The following is a 20,920-nucleotide window of genomic DNA, read 5'->3' as shown; positions in this document are numbered from 1 at the left end:
TATTCATTTAATTATTTATGTATTTATTTACTCATTTACTCATGAATTCATTTATTCGTGTATTCATCTTTCCATGTATTTATTTATTTATTTATTCATTATTAATTTATTCACATACTAATATATCCATTTATTCGTGTATTCATTCATTCATTCATGCATTTATTCATTCATTTACTCACTCATGTATTCGTGTATTCATCTATCCATGTATTCATTTATTTAATTATTATTCATTTATTCACTTACTCATGTATCCATTTATTCATGTATTCATTCATTCATTCATGTATTTATTCATTCATTCATTTAGTCACTCGTGTATTCGTGTATTCATCTATCCATGTATTCATTTAATTATTTATGTATTTATTTACTTATTTACTCATGTATTCATTTATTCGTCTATTCATCTTCCCATGTATTTATTTATCTATTTATTTATTCATTATTCATTCATTTGCTGATTGACTGATATGATTCGATTGGAATAGACTGGATTGGATTCGATTCTATTCAGTTGGATGAATTCGTTGAATTTGATTCGGTTGGGTTGAGTGCATGTCACTTGAAAACTCGCTCAGTCCGTAGACCGGTGGGGGGGGGGGGGGAACTAATCAAGTCCTTTCATAAAAATGGACTGAACGCGTTTTGAGATCACACTCTTCAATTATTTGTATTCATCTGAAGTCTGATTAGCGTAGAGGCCTAACATGTTACTAGTCAGCGATGTAGTTATGCAATGAAGAGGGAGAAGAACTGACACCCTACTCGTGGCTTAATTTCCTTACGATTGATGCCTTATTGGTGCCACTTACGAAGTTCAAACCTGCCTTCGGACTGTTGATTGAACATAAATATACCTTTATTAGGCCTATAGTTCGTGTTTTAGAGACTATAAAATCAGCGGCCCTGGAATCGATCTCCACCAGCCAACTGGACATTCGTAACCCTTTTTTTGATAAATTGAGTGCACGTTTCTGTCTTTTGTTTGTATTGTCATTTCTTAAATTGCGGCCTTGTGTTATTCTGACCTCATGACCGCAATGAGTCCTTCTCTCTGCTTTGCTTACGAGTGTATAAGCAATGCAAACTTAGGACGGAAGAGGTCAAAGAGCATAATTTCTACATACGAATTATGGCGCAATATCATGATAAATTATTTAACTACAAGATCAATATTTTCTTCATTGTAGTCAGCTTTAAATTTCTCTTCATTTTGTGTTGAAATACCCATTTTGAACTATGAATAACAGAAAACAATTTCTTTGCGAAAGAATTTATTCCTTCATTGCAGTCATTGCTGGTAGATTAACCTTGACAATTGGAGAGTAGTTGCTTAACACAGGATAAGTATGTAAAAAGAGAAGTAATTCTCACGTCTAGGTAATGACTATTTTATCTGGCACTGACCCCAATTGTACTTGATGTCCTGAATAAGCTTTGTTGCTTCTTATCGGAAAGTATTGCAGTGTCCATGTTTACTGTACTTTACAAGAGTCATAAGGAAATCGTGCGGGCTTCATTACAACATGTTTATAAACACTTTTTAACCGTGTGTCAGGATAACAGTTTTCTTACGTGAATATTAGTATTTATTTATTTAATTTATTTAATTACTTAATTATTTATTTATTTAAATATTTATTTATTTAATTAATTTATTTAATTATTCAATTATTTAATTATTTGTTTATTTAATTATTTATTTATTTACTTATTCAATTATTTAATTATTTTATTATTTAATTACCTAATTATTTTTAATTCATTAGTTATTTAATTAATTATTCAATTATTTAATTATTTGTTTATTTAACTATTTATTTATTTACTTATTCAATTATTTAATTATGTTATTATTTAATTACCTAATTATTTTTAATTCATTAGTTATTTAATTAATTATTTAATTATTTAACTATTTTATTATTTAGTTATTTATTTATTTAGTTATTTATTTATTTAATTATTTTATTATTTAATTACTTAATTATTTATTTATTTAATTATTATTTATTTAATTATTTACTTATTCTATTAATTCAATTATTTAATTATTTAACTATTTTATTATTTAATTACTTAATTATTTAACTAATTATTTAATTCCTTATTTATTTATTTATTTATTTATTCAATTATTTAATTATTTTATTATTTAATAACTTAATTATTTATTTATTTATTTAATTTACTTATTTAATTCTTTAGTTATTTAATTAATTATTCAATTATTTAAATATTTAACTATTTTATTATTTTATTTAATTACTTAATTATTTATTTAATTATTTAGTTATTTATTTATCTATTTAATTATTCAATTATTTTATTATTTTATTACTTAATTATTTATATAATTACTTAATTATTTATTTAATTATTTAGTTATTTCATTAATTATTACATTATTTAACCATTTTATTATTTTATTACTTATTTATTTATTTAATTATTTCATTAATCATTTAATTCTTTATTTACTTAATCAATTATTTAGTTATTTAATTATTTATTTAATTATTTAATTACTTATTTAATTAATTATTTATTTATTTATTTAACCATTTAATTATTTATTTAATTATTTAGTTATTTATTTACTTATTAACTTATTTATGTATATATATTTATTTAATTAATCAATTATTTAATTATTTTATTATTATTTATTTACTTACTTATTTATTTATCTATTTATTTATTTATTTTTTATTTAACCTGATAGAGATATGGCCATCAGGCCTTCTCTTCACCTCTACCAGGGGGAGGCCTATGTACCAAAATTAGGGTTGTAGGCGTCCAGTAAATGCGTAGGATTTCCCGTAGGGTATTTGATGCTCAGAAACCAAGTCCGCCAAAATTTCCATGCTTTTGTCATGATCTCGTAGCGAACGAGTCAAATTTGTCTGATCGATCTTGATTCAGTTATTCGTACTGTTCGATTCTCAAAAGTTACAAGATGAAGTCAAAATCATAACACGGGACGTTTAACGATATGTAGAAATATGCTATGAAATGAGAACGGTTAAGTGTTCAAGGCTGAGGACACTAGCAATTAGAAAGCGAGCTCTCTTGGATACTTTTCCCCTCTAGCAAACAAGTAAGTCTTTGTTGGGCTTGCATTTCCATGCAGTTACATAAACCACTACAGTGTTGTGTTATCGTGCACCGAATGTCACGGTCATTGTCCCAGCTAATGAGGACTTGAAGTCACATTTTATTTTCCAGCAGTGCAGATAGCAGTTATGATCTCTTGAGATTAACACATTGTTCTCTCGAGAGTTCCTCACCATGAAAACACGCACACACACATATCATTAGTGTACATTTGACTCTTACTATTTACTTACATTTAAGTGTTTATTTATCTTTGATGTCCTTATAGTCCCTTATTCTCCTTGCCTTCCTCATGTTTTCTTCATATTCCCAAAGTTCTACTTGTTTTCCTTGCCTTCTCCTCGATTTCTTTGCCATCCCTTTCTTCTCCTTGTATCCTCTGTGCTCTCCTTGTATTTCCATTGTTCTTCTTGTCTTCTCTTTGTCCTTGTATTCCAAATGTCATTTCCTACCTAATGTTCTTCTCATATTTTCCTTGTATTTCTGTTGTTAACCAGTATTCCACTTGATCTCCTTGTATTTCCCTTGTTATCCTTTTATTCCCCTTGTTCTCCTCCTATTCCCCTTGTTCTCGTTGCTTACCCTTTGTTTCTCTTTGTATTTGCCTTGTTAGCCTTGTCTTACTTTTGTTCTTTTTGTATTCCATTTGTTCTTATTGTGTTCCCCTTTTTCTCCTTGCGTTCCCCTTGTTCTCATTGCATTCCTCTTTTTCCCATTGTATTCTTCTTGTTCTCTTTGTTTTGCCTTGATCTCCTTTTATTCCTTTTGTTCGCCTTGTACTCCCATTACTCTCCCTGTGTTCCTCTTTTCCTCCTCGCCTGTTGCTTGTTCTATTTACATATAATTTGTTCTTAGCGTATTCCCTTTGTTATCCTTGTATTCGCCGTGTTCTCTTTGTTTCCCCTTGTCCTCCTTGTAGTCCATTGTTCTTGTATTTCTTGGAATTCCCTTGCTTTCCTTGTATTCCCCTTGCTTGCCTTGTATTCCCCTTGCTTTCCTTGTATTCCCCTTACTTTCCTTGTATTCATCTCGCTTCCCTTGTTTTCCCCTTGCTTTCCTTGTATTTCCCTCGCTTCCCTTGTATTCCTCTTGCTTTCTTTGTATTCCCCTTGTTCTCCTTGTATTCCCCTTGTTTCCTTTGTATTCCCCTTGCTTTCCTTGTATTTTCTTTGCTCTTCTTGTAATCCTATTGCTCTCCATGGAAATCCTTTTTTCTCCTCGTCTTGCCCTTGTTCCCTTTGTCTACCCATTGTTCTCTTTATATGCCCTTTATTCTTAATGTATTCCATTCGTTCTCCTTTTATCCTCCTTGTTCTCTTTTTCTTTTCATTTGCAAACAGCGGTAGCGAGAGGTTGTTGCATTTTTATGTTACTGTCAATTCCCAAATTACTCCCCTAGGGCCTGTACCTAGTGAGGAGAATGAAATATTTCTACCTCAAAAAATAAAAGAAAAAAAAAAAAAAGAGACTGGACTGCTTGTATAATAATAATTAAACTCGCGTCTTTTCCTCCATACTAGAAAACCATAGTTACTCACCCACGCAACTGAAGTTCTGTTACTGAACAGACATGATCCAAGTGTATTTACATGCTATTACATCGTCCAATATTTCAATCCTTTTTAACCACTGAAAAATACGAGAGTAGGCCTATGTATTCATGTAGGCCTATATGGAAGAGTCGCATATTGGAATGCGTGTCCGTGAATTTTTCTCCATCCCATTATATTTCAGGTAATAAGTAAATTCTGTTCGAGATAGGCTACTCTGATTAATAGGCTAGTTTGAATTTTATTGTACTTTTAATAGTTCTGTCAAGTGCATAGAAGGGTGCGCGTTATTCCATCGAAGCCCTCCCTCCTTTCTCGCTCCGCTCCCAGCGTGACAGCTTGAAGTTAAAACCCGTAAGATACGCCAAATTCTGATCTCTTTTTTTTTCCCCTCCCCCAAATCATTGAGACACCAATCTCCGTATCTGAGGAGGTGTGTATAGGTATCACAGCCAATAGAACAGACCATCCTACAATACTGCCACAATTACTGATGCTTCAATTTTTCTGCCTTGACTTTCGACTGGGAAGGTTCCACAGTCAATTCCTAATGTTTTCTCTTAGTATTTTCACAATCTGTATGTGGATCTCTCTGCACTGTTAGTCTCTTCGTAATGTGACAATCTGAGCGCTGGTAAAGAACGGTAAGCTGATTCGTGTAGGGTCACGTTTGGAAATTTTTTCTACTTGGTTGTTTAACGACGCTGTATCAACTTCTGGGTTCTTAGCTCGATGGAATTTGTGATAGCGAGATGACATTTGGCGAGATGAGGCCGAGGATTCGCCATAGATTACCTAACATTCGCCTTACGTTGGGTAAAAGCTCGGAAAAAACCCAATCAGGTAATCAATCAGGACAAGCGGGAATCGAACCCACGCTCGAGCTCAACTCCGGATTGACAGGCAAACATGTTACCGTCTGAGCTACGCCGGTGGCTCACGTTTGATAGTACGTTATGAGAACAGTGATTATTTATTTATTTATTTACTTACTTATTTACTTATTTATTTATTTACTTATTTATTTTATTTATTTCTTTTATTTATTTATTTATTTTATTTATTTATTTAATTATTTATTTATTTACTTACTTATTTACTTACTTACTTAGTTATTTATTTATTTATTTATTTATTTGTTTATTTATTTATTTATTTATTTAAATGCTGTTATTTTTTAAAATACTGTAAGAAACGCTAAATTAAATTTATTTTTATATTAATTTATCTATTTTAAAATCTTACTCTGCTTATAGAAGCTGTCTGTAACTTCGATAAAGAACAACGATGAAAATAGAGTGCATTATACCTAACGAGGCACAATAGATAGAGTAAATCATGAAGAGAAAAAGAAAGTAAAAGAATAAAATACTGAAGTTATTACTAAGTATGTGATCTTGATTTATTCATTGTGTTCTAGAACTTAAAATTATTGCTTTACTTTGCGGACTTTCGCAAATAGCGCTTCAAAATGAGAAGATTTGAAATGCAGTAATTATTTCCAATTACTAATATTATTACAATACTACCTCTGATTGAGGTTCTGGCTGATATATACGTCTATTATCAGGCAGAACATCTCACTTGACGATGTGTCAGAAGAAGAACAATATTGTTTGTATCTGAAGTCTGACTAGTGTAATATGTAGCTTATCGGCGATGTATGCAATGGAGGGGAAAAGGAACTGGCCACCCTACCCCATTATCTCCTGCTCTAGTTGCCTCATAAGTGATACCACGTTGGTATTACTTGTGGGGATCATATCTGTCTTCGAACAGTTTACTAAACAACAACAATTACAATACCGAATATGACTGTTATTAAAGAAATTATATTAGCCTGCATATTTATTTAGGATCTTATGAGTTCCCAGCGAATCTGGCAACACTGGGTTAGTTACTCTACTTCTCTCTCCTAAATCTTTTTTTTTTCACTCTTTTCACAATATTAGCACTCGAGATTCTAACCAGGGTTTTATTTCACTTTATCATACTATAGTGTTTTAGCATAATTCTGTTGAAGTTCCCATTGTCTGAGGAATGCGAGTTCCACGAAAATGACTGTTTCGCGCGAAAGGGAAATCCGTCTTGGCAAGATGTCCGTCATGAGACGTGACTTCCTCTGGGAGACGCAGGGGGCCTTGGCATGCTGTCCACGTTAAGTCATCTTTGTATACGTTCGTTTTATAGAGAATTACAACACTGGTATTTCTGCATTACATTTAACTATAATCTTTTCGCTGTAAGAAAAATCTTAATGTAAACAATAGCACGTGACTGAAGTGAGCCTTCATTGGCCGCTGTTTGGCGCCATAGATTCTCAGTACGTGTTCCCGCCTACTGTTGTACATTCTGTTTCATGTTAAACATTTCCCGTTACTCGTCAAGTAGACCTAACCTCACTACTATGCATTCGTTTGCTTAAGAAACATTTATTTTATAATTACTATAATTAAATTATTTTTAAGTCTTGTGTCTTCACAATAGACATTTGAGAATGCAAAAGCCATACTTCAGTACCACGTGCTTACGTGAACAACTACGAGCTCAAGTGACGCCAGCTTGTTACAAGAACAGACTACCTCGGTATTACTGTTGGTATTCATCCGCGTTCATAGTACATAACAAAATATAAAAGTAGTTTTATTTTACACAGCGTTTTACACATGAGTGAAGTTAAATGCTTTATCGTATTTAACAACTAGAATTCAATTTTTTATTTTCAAATAATACAAGATTGTGGTTTCCAAATACGAACTATATTTTCCTGCGTCATGTGAGTGTTTCGACTGGGAGCCAATCACGGGTATGATAGCAACGTGCTTATGTTTACATTAGGATTTTTCTTACAACGAAAACAGTATAGTGTTTTTGGTTTAACTAAAATATTTGGAGAAAATAATGTTTTGCATCATTGATAAAAATATTGGCCACAGATAAATAGACTACTACTCTTCGCTGACAACCTTTTAAATAACTAAATTCGAAGTTAACAAAGATGCGATATAGCCACCGGCGTAGCTCTGTCGCCTAAGGCGCTTGCCTACCGATGCGGAGTTGCGTTCGGGTGCGGGTTCGATTCCCGCTTGGGCTGATTACCTGGTTGGATTTTCCTGAACCGTAAGGCAAATGTCAGGTAATCTATGGCGAATCCTCGGCCTCATCTTACCAAATACCATCTCGCGATCACCAATCCCATCGACGCTAAATAACCTCGTAGTTGATGCAGCGTCGTTAAATAAAGTAAATCCATGGCGCTACAGCCCTGAAGGGCCAAGTCCGACCAGCCGGCTGCTGGCCTCACGTTCACATGCCGAAGTAGAGGGGACGATCATCCAACCAGAATGGAGGTATCGTGTGGTTAGCACGATGATCCCCCAGCCGTTATAGCTGGTTTGCTGAACCGGATTTTCGCTATCTATCGTAGCTGCCCAAGTGCATCACGATGCTGGGTGCGCACCGGTCCCATACACTGGCCGAAATTTCATGAGAAAATTTCTTCACCCATGAGGACTCGAACCAGCGCGCATTCCGTAACGCGAGTCCTAGGCGGGATGCCTTAGACCGCGACGCCACGGCCAAGTTAAAACCAAGTTAAAAAAAAAAAAAAGATACGATACTCTTCAGGCCACGTTATATTGGTTAGCAACAAGCATTGAAATTGTGGATTTCATCACAAGGCACGAAGTAATTTGAACAGTTTGTCTTACCTCAGGGGCGGGGCTTTCAGAGTATCCTTAAATAAACACTTCGACATTTAGAAGTGATCCATGACAGCTTGGGTGTGACTCGTAAAGCAGACCTTTCGATCGACCGCGAACAGATTTTGATCTCCAAACATTTCACTTTTGTTCGTATCTCACTTTTGACGCAAGTGCGAAAATAATCGGTTTCCAAATTGAGAATGAACAAAAATGTATAAAATTAAACGCGAAATTTCTTTCTTCTTCATTGAATCTGTATTAAATTTGACATAGTGATATTTATTAGAGCAATAAAGTCAATGAGGTTTGTAGAATTTGGATTTTACAACTTGTATTCGTCGACGCTTCTTAACTGCTTATAGCTCATGTTATGTTTCTATATTCAAGCTGATATTTGGTACTGCACAGTTTTCGACTTCATTTCCATAAGAATTGACGTTATATAAAGTCGATGAAAAGTCCCGAAAGATTGTGAAGTCCTCTAAGTTCGTTAAGAAATAAGTCTATAGGAAAATAATGATACAAATATGTATGCTGAAAATGAACATTATTGGGTTATTTTACGACGCTGTATCAACATCTAGGTTATTTAGCGTCCGAATGAAATGAAGGTGATAATGCCGGTGAAATGAGTCCGGGGTCCAGCACCGAAAGTTACCCAGCATTTGCTCGTATTGGGTTGAGGGAAAACCCCGGAAAAAACCTCAACCAAGTAATTTGCCCCGACCGGGATTCGAACCCGGGCCACCTGGTGTCGCGGCCAGACGCGCTGACCGTTACTCCACAGGTGTGGACAAAATGAACGTCCTACATCCACTAAAGTAACAGGAGCGTATTTTAATTTTGACAATAGTTGGACAGGAATGTTACATTGTAAATCCGCGTTATTCCCTGCTAGGGTATCTGAAGCTTTCAGTCCTACATTTCTCTGCAGAACTTGCTCCAGTTTATTCCGTACTTTACTTCCAACAGAACCAAGAACACATTTGGAACTTGAAATACAAATTTTCGAAATTAGAATGGTTGTTTTGACATATTAGAGATAAAACATACTTAATAGGTCAAGATAGGCTTTTTAGGTGCTATTAAAGTACCAATTTGAGGCATAGTTTTATATGAAATGTGTACTTGCAAGTTTTTATGAACATATTTTTTAAGTTATAGTGAGGATCAGGTAAGAACAGTTCCTAAACAGGAAATATTGCCGTCTTGTCAGTGTTGCCAACTGTTACCAGATATCACAAGGTCCTACGTACTGAATGACTTATTTACGTACCGTAATTTACCTTAATGTTGAAAGGTTATTGTAAATAATTCAATAATTAGTAACATATTTTCGTAGGCAAACTATACGAGAAAGGGATCAACATGTTAGGTATTTTGTCTGGCAATATGAAATTCATTGATTTGACTAAACAATTGATTTACGAGACTTAACCTAAAAATGTATTTTGTTTGACCACATAAAATTGTTAGGCCTAGTACTAACTCCGAAAACTTACCTGACTATAGTCTTGAATTATAACCACAACGCAACACATAAAATAACTATTATGTATTAATATTAATTAATTAGTATGTTCGTACTTCACTAGCTTCAAGTAACCGGCTCAGAAATCTAGTACAATTTTAATTTCATGGAACTCCAGTACTGACAACATTTAATATTAATTAATTAGTATGTTCGTACTTCACTAGCTTCAAGTAACCGGCTCAGAAATCTAGTACAATTTTAATTTCATGGAACTCCAGTACTGACAACATTTAATATTAATTAATTAGTATGTTCGTACTACACTAGCTTCAAGTAACCGGCTCAGAAATCTAGTACAATTTTAATTTCATGGAACTCCAGTACTGACAACATTTAATATTAATTAATTAGTATGTTCGTACTTCACTAGCTTCAAGTAACCGGCTCAGAAATCTAGTACAATTTTAATTTCATGGAACTCCAGTACTGACAACATTTAATATTAATTAATTAGTATGTTCGTACTTCACTAGCTTCAAGTAACCGGCTCAGAAATCTAGTACAATTTTAATTTCATGGAACTCCAGTACAGACAACATTTAATATTAATTAATTAGTATGTTCGTACTTCACTAGCTTCAAGTAACCGGCTCAGAAATCTAGTACAATTTTAATTTCATGGAACTCCAGTACTGACAACATTTGATATTAATTAATTAGTATGTTCGTACTTCACTAGCTTCAAGTAACCGGCTCAGAAATCTAGTACAATTTTAATTTCATGGAACTCCAGTACTGACAACATTTGATATTAATTAATTAGTATGTTCGTACTTCACTAGCTTCAAGTAACCGGCTCAGAAATCTAGTACAATTTTAATTTCATGGAACTCCAGTACTGACAACATTTAATATTAATTAATTAGTATGTTCGTACTTCACTAGCTTCAAGTAACCGGCTCAGAAATCTAGTACAATTTTAATTTCATGGAACTCCAGTACTGACAACATTTAATATTAATTAATTAGTATGTTCGTACTTCACTAGCTTCAAGTAACCGGCTCAGAAATCTAGTACAATTTTAATTTCATGGAACTCCAGTACTGACAACATTTAATATTAATTAATATGTTCGTACTTCACTAGCTTCAAGTAACCGGCTCAGAAGTCTAGTACAATTTTAATTTCATGGAACTCCAGTACTGACAACATTTAATATTAATTAATTAGTATGTTCGTACTTCACTAGCTTCAAGTAACCGGCTCAGAAATCTAGTACAATTTTAATTTCATGGAACTCCAGTACTGACAACATTTAATATTAATTAATTAGTATGTTCGTACTTCACTAACTTCAAGTAACCGAGTCAGAAATCTAGTACAATTTTAATTTCATGGAACTCCAGTACTGACAACATTTAATATTAATTAATTAGTATGTTCGTACTTCACTAGCTTCAAGTAACCGGCTCAGAAATCTAGTACAATTTTAATTTCATGGAACTCCAGTACTGACAACATTTAATATTAATTAATTAGTATGTTCGTACTTCACTAGCTTCAAGTAACCGGCTCAGAAATCTAGTACAATTTTAATTTCATGGAACTCCAGTACTGACAACATTTGTCTCATCTGCCAACATAACAGTTACAAAATCACTACCTTTTGTAGTATTTATCAGTATCGAAATTCTAAACGAAGTTGGTAAAAGAAAATTCAATCTGCAAACTAGAAAATCACCACAATCCACTAGCATATGTAGTAATGGGGGGAAAACTGTTAGGTTTCACCCTTAGGGTATGAAGTAAGCTGACCCGGACTATAATAACGACGTGGCGAAAGTAGTCCCTCATGGGGTAAAATATATACTGAGGCACTAAACAATTTGGGCAATACTGACCGATAACGGGGAGGAGGCGCCAGGTGTTGCCTATGAAGGGCAGAGGTCGAGGCCCGGGCACATCACTGTATGGGCGCGCTGCGGACAGTTCCTCGTCCACCACCGGCTGGTGCGGACACACGGAGTGGGACGATACTGTGCGGAGGGGCACCCATGCGCGCCTGCTCAGACCTACCAGCAACGGTGCCTTCATCTTCAGCCTCACCCCTACAACAGAAATCATACTGAAAACTTGAGTTACGTATCGCCAGGGAAGCAAGGCTACAGTCTTCCTTGTGCGATTGCAGAAGATCAAGACAGGATACCATCGTGTGTTGCGGGTCCTATGAAGGAAATAATAATAATAATAATAATAATAATAATAATAATAATAATAATAATAATAATAATAATAATAATAATAATTACTTACAAATGGCTTTTATGGAACCCGAAGTTTCATTGCCGCCCACATATAAGCCCGCCATCGGTCCTATCCTGTGCAAGATTAATCCACTCTCTATCATCATATCCCATCTCCCTCAAATCCATTTTAATATTATTCTCCCATTTACGTCTCGACCTCCCCAAAGGCCTTTTTCCATCCGGCCAATAATAATAATAATAATAATAATAATAATAATAATAATAATAATAATAATAATAATAATAAGGTAAATGTTAGGCCTACTTATGTCCCAGCCACTACAGGAACTTGATAAAATACCTTCAAAATTCCTCGGATTTAAAGTATTGAGTAGTAGATAATTGATGTGATCACTGGGAGAGCTGAAAACGCACCCAACTCACCCTAAATACGTACCTTACTTATATACGAAAATCGTCGTGCGTGAACGAAGGATACCGCAATATTTCTTTAATGTAACAGTGGGTTTCGGTGTTGCATAATATACACACTTAATCAAACATTACCTAACCTTTCTCATAATACTACACACCTAATCAAACCTAACCTAACCTGTCACAAAATATACACCTAATCTAACCTAACCCAACCTGTCACATAATACTACAGACCCGTAGTAACATTCCTCACACTTAGTATCATTTCGTTCTCATGTATTGCCTACTCTGCCAATCGTGTCGGTTTCCATCTAGTGGAAGTGGATCGTACTAATAGGCCTACTACTAATTTGAACAAGAAACAATAGCGACTTTCATAATAATTACATTTTACATGTTTCGTGATATACTAAATGGGCTAATGTAGTAGTAATTCTTTATATATAGTACAGTAAGATTTTAAATGTGTTGTGATTGTGATAAAAGTATTGAAAATTGGTTTATAGCGCCACATTGGCAGTGACAAAAGTGTGCAATATTCGTTCACTGGCCGGTGAATGCTCTACATTGACCAATAATAATAATAATAATAATAATAATAATAATAATAATAATAATAATAATAATTACAATTACTTGTGGCTTTTAAGGAACCCGCAGGTTCATTGCCGCCCTCACATAAGCCCGCCATTGGTCCCTATCCTGTGCAAGATTAATTCAGTCTCTATCATAATATCCCACTACCCTCAAATCCATTTTAATATTATCCTCCCATCTACGTCTCGGCCTCCCCAAAAGTCTTTTTCCCTCCGGCCTCCCAACTAACAATCTATATGCATTTCTGGATTCGCCCATACGTGCTACATGCCCTCCCCATCTCAAACGTCTCGAATAAATGTTTCTAATTATGCCAGGTGAAGAATACAATGCGTGTAGTTCTGCGTTGTGTAACTTCATCCTCCTTAACTTCATTCCTCTTAGCCCCAAATATTTTCGTAAGAACCTTATTCTCACACACTCTTAATCTCTGTTCCTATCTCAAAGTGAGAGTCCAAGTTTCACAGCCATACAGAACAACCGGTAATATAACTATTTTATAAATTCTAACTTTTAGATTTTTTGACAGCAGACTAGATGACGAAAGCTTCTCAACCTAATAATAACAGACATTTCCCATATTTATAATAATGATAATAATAATAATAATAATAAATTTATTTATTTATTCTGTTGGAGTTATTAAACAAATCTGAGAGGAATATTATTTTGCTAATATCACAGTGTTACACATGATGCGAAACTTCTGGAGTTTTTCATCTTGTCATAAATTCATAGACATGTAAACCTTCGAAGTTGTCATTGTCACTGAGCACACACAGACTAGAGGAAAATATGTCTGTTGGCTCCGTCACCACCAGCTATTCTCGAGGCTGGACGTCAAAATACAATTATATTGTGAGTCTGTGTAGGCCTGTAGCCTACGTTTGTGTATGTAATGGTTAGGAGAGTGAACATTTAGAGGGAAATGTTGTCATTGGCTGTCATCCAGAACAATCGTTCATTTTGTTTAAGAGCCACTAAAATAGGAACTTTGAAGAAAAGAAAAAAAATCGAAGAAGACAAAACACAGTATTGGGTATCAGTCATATGTAAATCTCAAGCCGACCGCTATGATTGCCAAGATAATGTATGCAAAGCAAAGAGAGAAGCTCTACATTAACGTTCGGAAATAAATCTTTCTTTTTAAGGTGCAAGAAAATATTTGGAAGCGTGAAATGAGAATGGGGATGGATAAGTGGAACAGAGAAAAATTCTCTCCGGCACCGGGATTTGAACCCGGGTTTTCAGCTCTACGTGCTGATGCTCTATCCACTAAGCCACACCGGATTCCCACCCCGATGTCGGATTGAATCGTCTCAGTTTAAGTTTCAACTCTTGGGTTCCCATTAGTGGCCTACCCTCATCCACTGCGTCATAGATGTATGACAGTGGCACAGTGTACTCACACGTTAACCTTATAAATATTCCATATAGGCTAAGTCTTAAAATATTTGAAATATTATGCATTTATAAATGTATGAAAATACGCATCCATATACAAAAAAATCGTGCTTAATGAATTAGAAAATTGAAAATGCATATATAATTATAGATAATGTGTAAGTTAAACATAGCCCTGTAGTTACATCCTTCAGAAAAAAGTATGCAATTGCATGAATTTCCACAGCTATTTTCTGTTCTTTCCTTTGTTTTTCTTTATTTATTTTTTCTTTCCATTTTCTTTCCTTTCTTTCCATCTTTGTATAGGCCTATCTATCTTCATTTATTCTGGATGCTAATGTCAAAACATTCTTTCCATAGTCCGTCCCTCTTCCACAGTTCCCTCAATACATACAGTACATGCATACAAACGTACATACATAGGCCTACATACATACATACATACAGTCCACACTTGTGGAGTAGTGGTTAGCGCGTCTAGCCGCGAAACCTGGTGGCACGGGTTCGATTTCCGGTCTGGGCAAGTTCCGGGGTTTTCCCTCAACCCAATATGAGCAAATGCTGCGTAACTTTCGGTGCTGGACCCCGGACTCATTTCACCGGCATTATCACCTTCATCTCATTCAGACGCTAAATAACCTGAGATGTTGATAAAGCGTGGTAAAATAACCTACTAAAATAAAATTAATAAAAATAAATAAAATACATACATACATACATACACACAAGTACTAACTCATACATGCATACATAGGCTATGTCGTACATGTGATCGGCCTGGGTGGCGCAGTCGGCAGAGTGCTGGCCTTCTGTGCCCGAGATTACGAGTTCGATCCCAGCCCAAGTCGATGGTATTTAAGTGTGCCACAGGCTCATGTCAGTAGATTTACTGACAGATTTACTGACGTGTAAAAAACTGCTGTGTAACAAAATTCCGGTACAGCGGCGACGCGGATATAACCTGGGTAGTTACGAACGATGTTAAATAAAACATAATAAAAAATATATAAGCTATGCTTACATAGGCCTACGTACATACATACATACATACATACATACATACATACATACATACATACATACATACATACATACATACATACATACATACATACATACATACATACATAGGCCTATATGCACAAATACACATACGCACATAATTACATTGCTGGGTGTTCCTCATACACCCTGTTCATTTCACTTTTGTTCTTTGTGAATATTCGCAGTCTATTTCAACGAGCTTCCCGTAGTAGGTCACAGTCACTGCCTTGTCATTCCATCTGCAATAATTGACTTTTTCTCTATTATTCTCTCCATAAATTTGAAGGTTATAGAAAGTCGCTCAACTCTCAGAAAAATGGATTTGTACACCTCAAAATACGACTTCACCATCATCAGGACTCAAGCCAAGGTCCGTAGTTACCACCCCTTCCTTTCTAATTCGATATTGTGTGCAATGTCTTATCTTACAAAATGATGTCGAAATAAAAGCAGGAATGTTAGTGAGAAGGAATACAATTCCGAAAGGCATTCTACATGACATTAAGTGTAGTATCTCCATGATTGAAGGAAATTAATTTGTGTCTGTTTAATTGTTGTTGAAACTGCTTCGAATCACGAAAGTGATTGTCTGGTAGGAACGAACAGGCACGAGTAATTCCTTTCGCACTGTTACATTCACTGTCTTGCCTTTCCCTGAAGTTCGACAGTGTTTTGTGACAAGTGAATTCCTTGGCATTTGTTTTATCATTGTACGAATCTTAGGGACAGTATCGTAATGTACAAGAGAATCGAGATGTCTAGGGAAATGCAAGTTTTAATAACGAAAAAGTATTTTTTCAGTTCGTCTCTTTATAGCATTTCCTTTAAAATTATTGAATGTGGCTTTAGAAGAAGACTTTTCGTCACCCTAACGCTTGCTGAGATTTTTTATCTTTTACGTTTCTGAACTATACCTACATACAGATTCCAGCTTGGAGATAATACAGTGGACTGAGTCTGTTGTACCCTATAGGCCAGAGCTGGGCAGCAAGAGCAGATTCTACTCTCTCACGGGGAGCCACATGATTTCTCTTCATCCCCTTCCTTCCCCGCCGAACACCGCGCAGTGCTGATCCAGTGACGGATGAATATTAAGCGTCCCCGTTTAGAGTCTGGATTCGCTCTCGATGCCCAGCCCTGCTATAGGCCTATCCCTGGACAGTCCAACTGTAGAAGATTGGTTATTTGTTAATAGTATAACCCAGGGGTTCCCAACCGGTGTGACGCGCAGCTCCATGGAGTGTGTCGAGAAATTTTAGATTTGAAAAATAAATTTTATGCCCTCCAGAAGGTCTCTTTACAATGTATTTTTTTATTTGCAACGAAGTCTTTGATATGGTACATTTTATTTTGAGACAGACTTAATCAATGAAACGTGGACACCTACAACAATGCTCAGTTCAGTTTTTCAACCATAAGGCCATGTATAGAGAAACTCTGCGCAACCCACCAAGCACAGACTTCACATTAATTTAAATAGACGAGTTTTCAAAAACGATAATATTTGATCGGTCATCCAGCATAGATAGGTTGGGATTTTTGACACATACACTTGTTTTTTTTTTTTCTAATGCGACTCATGTTACTGCTTGTTCTTTTAGAATTTAGATTGCGTGTTAACATCGACTCATCTACAACACTACATAGAAGTTGTTATCAATGCTTTTCTTCTGGCAGAACGCTCTGGAACGGCGTTCCGGCACCTTTTTGTTGCATTTTTCATCATGGAACCGAAATATGTGTGAATAACTATGTTTTTAATATAATTTTTCATTGAATTCCGCTTAGATCTTGAAAGTCTTAGTTGGACGAAAAGGAGGTTAAAAACGACAAAATTTCCGTGCAGTGAACAGTAATCATCTCCTTTCTGCTACAAAATATTCTACACAGAGTTCCACCACCTTTTTCTACAGAAGAAATGTACTAGTTATATTATTATTATTATTATTATTATTATTATTATTATTATTATTATTACCATTATTAAAATGAAATAAGTGTGTCGCGATATCGTGGGCGTTCAGTAAAATGTGTTGTCAGTCAAAGAAGGTTGGAAACCACTGGTATAACCGTGAAAATTACGAAAATTTGTTAAATAAATCGTGGTTGACAACAATACCTATAAATTTATAAATTATATTACATCACTAATTTTTTTCCCAGAAACTTTAATTCCTACTCTTACGAAATTTCAGTGAAATATTTCCCCACCTTTCATAAACATCCTGTTATTTTTCTTCGAAGTTGCCATCATTTTCTACGCACCTTCGTCATCTGTAAACGAGACTCTGTATTGCATCCTGGTAAAAATCCTTATTGCGATTTCGGGGCACCACGAACACTTTTTCAGCTCATAATGATGGGCACAGGTTTCGTCTCCTGTAATGATGCGTGACAGAAAAATATCCTACTTATTTAGATAACGCTTCAGAAGCTCCGAACAAATGTCTTCTCGGGCCTATTTTTACTAATCTGTCATTTTCCGTTCCGTACCCACAGGGAGCAAATTTTTCTGTAACCACGCTTCTTAACAGTGACTAATATAATAATTATTACTCATGAAACAATACTGAAGTAGGTTTATTTGATCTTCTTCATTTTCGAAATTTGTGATAGAAATGTTGTAAGATGCATATAATTTGTTTAAAATATTCTTTCGGAATCAAATACAGGATATAATAATAATAATAATAATAATAATAATAATAATAATAATAATAATAATAATAATAATAATTATTATTATTATTATTATTATTATTATTATTATTATTATTTATTTTAGCTGGCAGAGTTAAGGCCGTAAGGGCTTCTCTTCCACTCGACCAGCAAAAAGTATATATATTTATGCATGAACTTACAAAGAATTAAACAATTTGATTTAGATAAGAGTTACATGTATACAAGAGTTATTTACGAATTAAACAACAAAATACTATGAACTATTAATTAAAAACTGAAATAAACTACGTAGCAGAAATTAAGCTAAAATACATAGAATGTTAATATATTTCAAGTGATATTAGATAATAGAAAGAGATTATTATGAGACAATTTTGAAAATACAGCACTATCAGGATGATGTCTAAAGAAAGAAGTAACAATGTAGTCAGTTATAGTTTAAATCATTATGATTGGAGTGAAATGCTAATAAGGTTATCTTTTAAGCTGTTTTTAAAGGTGTTTATTGTCTTGCAGCCCCTAATACTTTGTGTCAAAGAATTCCATTGACGCGAGGTGGATACTGTAAAAGATGATGAATAACAAGATGTTCTATGAAGAAGTATACTGAGCGTGCCACAGATAAGTGATCTGGTATTTACGTCGTGGTTAGAGTATAGATAAGAGAAACGAGACGAAAGGTAATTTGGTGTTAAGGTGTGCAGATATGGGTGTGTTTTGTTTAAAATACCATTTCATACGCCACACCTCTACCACTTCAAATATCTCTGTTTGAACTGAGTCCTGGGTAAAGAGTTCCGCTTCCTCTGTTTATATGTTGTGAGAAGGAAAATTGCGTGACACAGTGTATGCAAGCAGATCCTGATATTTACTCAAGTAAATGGCGGTATTCGTGTTTCTTCTGTTCTGTCACTAATAGACAAGGTTAAGTAAATATAAGTTGTATTTGTCCTTGCACTAACTCAAGGATAACTGTTGGAGAATTTTGTAGATATGTCAACGGAGAGTGAAATATTTGTCTGTGCCTGGTACCGAACCTATAACCTTGCAAAACGAAGGCTCTGCCACGATCCGATGAATTCACAGTCAATTTATTTCTTACCAAGGTTTCTTTTTCTCCTGGTACTTGGTAGTTCAACGTCTTCTCTGAATAAGTAATAAAAGACAATCAGCTCAGTCACTGATCAGTTGAGATACTAATTTTCAGCTGATAAAAGCAAAAATATTAGGTTTCAAGGCATTCCAGGTTAAAATATCGTATGTTTAAACTCACGTGTTAACGCGAAATGTAGGGTAAGATTGCGTATATCGATCGCACCACTTTAGCATTTATAATTTTTATTGAACAATACAATTTTTATTTTCTGCATTCCTTTACAGAAATACATTCCCAGAACATTTACCTTTCATGTAAAAAGAATCCTTGAATTTGATTTAATATTTTTGAAGTAGAATGACATTTTCGAAACACTTGTCAATGGTGCCATTTAGGCAACTAATTTCCTAAATAGCACCTGCGGTTTCTTAAATCGCACCTCTTTAACTGCAGGGAACAGGATGAAGGAAAGCTTTTAATATCGAACATATTGAACAGTATTTAATATGAATAATGTAATAAATGCAAATTACAAGTTTATTGAAATTAATGAGAGTAACGCATTTTCGAATGAAATTGAGAAAATAGAGCATAAATTACCTAACATTAAAACTTCCTGAATGCGTTTTTTATTGTTACACATTTGCCATGTGCTTCACCAAGCAGTTCAGACTGTAAACTGCGTCACCTTTTCTCCACGATTATCTCGAAGCCACCTAAGAACTGCTTCATGATATAGCTGCCTGAAATGGTTTGAAGATAGAAACATCTAAAGGCTGGGCCCCTGAGTATTATGACGAGGAAGCTGAAATAGGAGCACATCATTTTCCCGAGATAATCTAGCTTCTAAATTTTTGGAATGGGTCGTATAGGTGGACATACAGAAGCAGCACTTTTTTCTATGGCAGGTTTGAGTGGCAAATAAAATGTTTGACTATTCGACAAATAGTTCACTATTGATGTAACCTGAATCAGAGCAAACAAATAACGTTCCTGGAAGAACACCAGCTGATAATGTAGGATGCACTGTTTGACGTTTAAAAATTTTCATAGGTGGCACAAAATATTTGGTGCGCTTGTACAACACACACTTGTTGTATTAACGCCCTTTTCACCACTTGATATTGCACCCACCTGATGGATTCCTCGTTCAGTTAAAATTTTTTGGCCTTCTTTTGTACGGCTAGAATTGCTACAGTTGCTCATATCGCACCGGTGCGAATTAGGCACCCACAAAGTGGTGCGAATTAAGAAACTACGTCATAAGTTATTATTTCTTTCATTCTAGCCTATAATCACCACACGTTCGAAAATCGTACTAAGTTAAATGTTCTTTAATATTTCCTTTAACCAATAACATCTTAAGATTATGGATTCCTTTGCATACAAATCCGTTATTTAGTTGCAAAATGTTAGCTAAATATACATCCACCTGAGCGATTATATTAAATACTCTATCACCACGTTGCTAGCACAAAGACGTGGCAGAAATCAAGTGACATGGTGGAAGTTTATATGGTAGATTGTAACAATACCACTAGATGCCACACTACTACAGTAA

At 34.7% G+C, this 20,920-nt stretch overlaps 1 protein-coding gene and 1 long non-coding RNA gene across 2 annotated transcripts in view; one reads left to right on the top strand and one right to left on the bottom strand.

Moving 5' to 3' along the window:
* Cyp301a1 (Probable cytochrome P450 301a1, mitochondrial) overlaps positions 1-20,920 on the bottom strand; it is an 81,745-nt gene that overhangs the window by 23,647 nt on the left and 37,178 nt on the right. Inside the window, exon 2 of the mRNA XM_069823147.1 lies at positions 11,754-11,960. Coding sequence (XP_069679248.1) covers positions 11,754-11,946 — 193 coding nt within the window. The 5' untranslated portion in view covers positions 11,947-11,960. The remainder of the gene's footprint in view (positions 1-11,753; positions 11,961-20,920) is intronic.
* Positions 1-20,920, top strand: part of LOC138697690 (uncharacterized) — a 420,021-nt gene that overhangs the window by 375,611 nt on the left and 23,490 nt on the right. The gene's annotated exons all lie outside the window — the stretch shown is intronic.

This window comes from Periplaneta americana, chromosome 4 (assembly GCF_040183065.1).
Source record: "Periplaneta americana isolate PAMFEO1 chromosome 4, P.americana_PAMFEO1_priV1, whole genome shotgun sequence".
NCBI lineage: Eukaryota > Metazoa > Arthropoda > Insecta > Blattodea > Blattidae > Periplaneta > Periplaneta americana.
Note: the sequence above shows the minus strand (reverse complement) of the source record. Positions and strands in the feature narration are given on the sequence as shown.